The sequence below is a fragment of the Triticum urartu genome, chromosome 2 (assembly GCF_003073215.2).
Source record: "Triticum urartu cultivar G1812 chromosome 2, Tu2.1, whole genome shotgun sequence".
Lineage (NCBI taxonomy): Eukaryota > Viridiplantae > Streptophyta > Magnoliopsida > Poales > Poaceae > Triticum > Triticum urartu.
Genome location: NC_053023.1, coordinates 39,754,546 through 39,758,505, shown reverse-complemented (window position 1 = coordinate 39,758,505; position 3,960 = coordinate 39,754,546). Strand labels below are relative to the sequence as shown.

The following is a 3,960-nucleotide window of genomic DNA, read 5'->3' as shown; positions in this document are numbered from 1 at the left end:
CGATGGATCGAACGTCGCGATTTGGTCGAGATGATGGCAGATTAACCACCGTCGTTGGGGTTCCCTACACGGTTGCCTGGAAAACGATAGTGCACATCAGGAGAGCTACATGTGATTGCAGCAGATCATATGCCTAGCAGAGGGCAGAGATATCCCGGGTGAATGAGTGAGACCAAAATGTGCAGGCAAGCAGAAAGGGTGCAGCTAGCATAGCTTAATGCAGTAGCAATGTGATGCATCAGGCTACCAATCAATGCGATCATGTGCTCTCAAATATAAGTGGGCATGATTAGCTCAAATCACAGACGCCAAATGATAAAAAGAAACAAGGTCGTGCTGCATGCCTGCAGTTTCTTATTGCAGTCAACCGGCTGCAGCTATATCTTCGCTGTTTCAGCTTCTCTTCCTCTGCATCCTTCACTAGATGCAACTATTTATAATTTTACCAACAAGATTTACTCCGTATATTCTTATGCTGGACCTTGCTAAAATGGTACTTTCTTTGATACATCTCTTTTTTGATGATAAGTATTTTTGGACGAATGAAGTATCCAACCTGCTGGAACGCCACGCCCACGGGTCCAGTATGCTGTGCAAGACTATACTAACAAGACGATTAAAATTAGACGCGGCTCTGTAAACCATGATTACTCTCATACTTTGATCACGACTTGGAGCACAAAAAGGTGACTCTTGACCTGATGATCACACGGGTGTGAACGGCCATCATTTGACCAGCCTCAGATATAATATTTGTACATGCAGATGGCACTGCTGCTGCTAGCTGTAGCGGGCAGCAGTGACGTCGGTCTGACATGCACACATCGCTCCGGCCGTCGCCATGAACGCACACATCAGATGAGGGTCAAACGGCAATGAATTACAGAAAAGAATTAGTACCACCACCAGATTAACACGGATTGATACAGCCGCTACGTGTGTGTGCACTGCACACGCGGCCCATGAAGACGAAGACGGTGCCAAATGCCGTCCCCACCGGCGTCCGCGTGGCTCCGGTCCGCCGCTCCGGCCCCTATATAAAGACGTCCGTGCGGCTCGATCTCGTCGCACTCCCGTCCATCCATCCATAGCTGCAACTGAAAGTCCCACACATCATCACCGCACCGCCCTTGTTAGCCATGACCGCTCTCGACTTCATGCTCGCCGAGAAGGCCCCCATAGCCGACACCGTCGCTCTCGGCACCGTCACCAACAATGCCGTCGCCGCTTCCGCCGTGCTGGTGCAGCAGCAGCAGCACAGGAGGCTGGAGGGCAAGGTGGCCATCGTCACCGGCGGGGCCCGCGGGATCGGCGAAGCGATTGTGCGCGCGTTCGTTCGTCAAGGCGCGCGGGTGGTGATCGCCGACATCGACGGCGCGGCCGGGGAGGCGCTGGCGGCCGCGCTGGGCGGCGCCTGCTGCAGCTATGTGCACTGCGACGTGTCGGTGGAGGCTGACGTGGAGCGCGCCGTCGGGTGCTGCGTGGCGCGGCACGGGAGGCTGGACGTCCTCTGCAACAACGCCGGCGTGCTGGGCCGGCAGGCGCCCCCGGCGGGCAACGGCGCCAGGAGCGGCGGCATCGCGTCCCTCGACGCCACTGAGTTCGACCGCGTGCTGCGCGTGAACACGCTGGGCGCGGCGCTCGGCATGAAGCACGCGGCGCGGGCCATGCTGCAGAGCCGCGGCGGAGGCGGCAGCATCGTGTCGGTGGCGAGCGTGGCCGGCGTGCTCGGCGGGATGGGCCCGCACGCGTACACGGCGTCGAAGCACGCGCTGGTGGGGCTGACCAAGAACGCGGCCTGCGAGCTCGGGGAGCACGGCATCCGGGTGAACTGCGTGTCCCCCTTCGGCGTGGCCACGCCAATGCTGGTGAACGCGTGGCGCCATGGCGCGGACGAAGAAGGGGGCTCGCCGGCGCCGGTGAGCGCGGAGGAGGTGGAGAAGGCGGAGGAGATGGTGCGGGGCATGGCGACGCTCAAGGGCCCGACGCTGAGAGCCGGGGACATCGCGGAGGCGGCGCTGTTCCTGGCCAGCGACGAGTCGAGGTACATCTCCGGGCACAACCTCGTCGTTGACGGCGGCGCCACCACCTCCAAGAACGTCATCGGGCTGTGATGGTGAAGTCAAACCGATTGAGATGCAGTTGGAGGGGAGTACGTGCTCGAGTGTCACCATCAAGTACAGCTCGATAGAGTGGGCCAAGCCGCATGCATGTACTCTACTTACTCCTAATTAATTAGCTTGGCACTAGTGGTAAGTAGGAGTAATTAGCTGGTGTTTATTCGATCTGTTTGGCCTGAGTGATGAACTATGGATTGCCTGGTTTTTCTTCTTCTTACCAAAACTGTTCTGGTGTCCGGATCGAGAAGAACTGTTTAGAGCATCTGAGCCCTTCGCCTCCTAGAGGACGCACCGGCGCAAATCATGTGTTGCGGCGTGATGCTCCTCAGTCGCGGTGTCCATGATTTTTTAAAAACTAAAATCCGGCACAAACACGGCGCAAATTCAATCAAACTTCGGCGAGTTCATACATATTTAAAATATTTTACAAAAGAAGAAGAAAAACGCTACTAGGCCCGCCGTCGCCCTCGCCGTTCCTCGCCGCCCTTGAAGCTCTACATGTCGAGGAGCCTATAGAACTTCGTGTAGTCGCCGCCGTCGTCGTCGTCGTCGCCTCCTCCGCGGCCGCCGCCCCAGCTGCACCCCTTCCCTGGTTGGCGCGGCGGGTTGCACGGTCCGGGAGCGTCCTCGTCGTCGTCGCTGTCGAGGACCACCACGCCATTCTCGTCCTCGCGCCCACGTTTGCGGGCGGCTATCTCCTACAGGGCTCGGCGCTGCCGGACCATCTCGTCGCGGAGGTAGTCGTCCCGCGCCCATTTTAGGGCGGCCTCGTCAGAGAAGCCGCGCCGGGCAATGGCCTCGTACTCCGCGGGGAGGCCGGGCTCCACCTTCGGCCTGATGAGGACGAGGCGGCCAGAGGTGGGGGAGGAGTCGGCGTTGCGGACGGAGCGGCGGGTGCGCTGGCTGACCGGCATGTCCTGGGGCTCCGGCTTGACGTGGCGGAGGCAGGGAGAGCCGGACGAGCGGCCGGACAAGGAGGAGGACGCCCCCAGATCCATGCGCCTTGGCGTCCACGAACTCCCACGTCGGCGGGAGAAGGACGGGGGTGCGGGGTACTCTAGCCTTGGCATGTTGCCGCCCTCGATATACTCGAGGACGACCTCCAGCTTGCGGCCGGGCACGCCCTACCATCGGCGGCGACCTTCGGAGTTGAGCCTTCCGGAGGGCACGACGTCGTTGGTGGCCTCGAGCTGCTCAGCGTGGCGGCGACGGAAGTAGGGCTCCCACAGCGGTCTGTCGGGGACGTAGCGCGGACCTTCCCTCATCGCCTGCGGCAGATTGGAGTGGATACGCGCGATCTCCGCACGCCGCGCCGCCCCGGTGGGCGGCGGTGGCACCGGGACCCCGCCGGCGCTGGTCCTCCACGCCTCAGGCACCTGCATGTCCGGCGGGACCGGGTACTCGGCCTCAAAGAGGAGCCGTGCTTCGTCCTCGTGAAGGTGGCGGCTGCCGAAGCCGTTCGCCGCCGTGCCATCGCCTGGAAAGCGCTCGGGCATGGTTGAACTGGAAACGGCGAGAAGAGAGGGAGGAACGGGAGGTGTCGAGGAACGAGGGCACCGGCGGTGGAGAGTCTGTGCGTCACCGGTGCGCTGGGGGCGGCTTATATAAGCGGAGGCGCCGCGCGTATGCATGGCCGCCGTGTGTACGCGTGGCGGGCGAGAGACGCGCGGCGTCCCGTCTTCATTACGCCGCCCGTGAGGCATTAATGGAGGAGGCTGACCGGCGCGGCAGCTTTGGCATTGATTTTGCTAAGGGAACCGAGGCGATCAGGACGACGAAGCGACGAGAAGAGCCGAGTCGCTGCCAAGGAGGGCCCGTCGATTTTCGCGCCAAAAACGTT

The 3,960-nt window shown here is 61.1% G+C and overlaps 1 protein-coding gene across 1 annotated transcript; it reads left to right on the top strand.

Moving 5' to 3' along the window:
• The first annotated feature begins 1,076 nt into the window (after nucleotides 1-1,076).
• LOC125540916 (sex determination protein tasselseed-2-like) lies at nucleotides 1,077-2,326 on the top strand. The gene has a single exon (XM_048704440.1). The coding sequence runs from the start codon at nucleotides 1,140-1,142 to the stop codon at nucleotides 2,112-2,114; it is 975 nt and encodes a 324-aa protein (XP_048560397.1). The 5' UTR covers nucleotides 1,077-1,139; the 3' UTR covers nucleotides 2,115-2,326.
• The last annotated feature ends 1,634 nt before the right edge of the window (nucleotides 2,327-3,960 follow it).

Bases quoted from the DNA above. Each gene is read 5' to 3' on its own strand.
- LOC125540916 (XM_048704440.1), top strand. From the start codon at position 1,140: ATGACCGCTCTCGACTTCATGCTCGCCGAGAAGGCCCCCATAGCCGAC.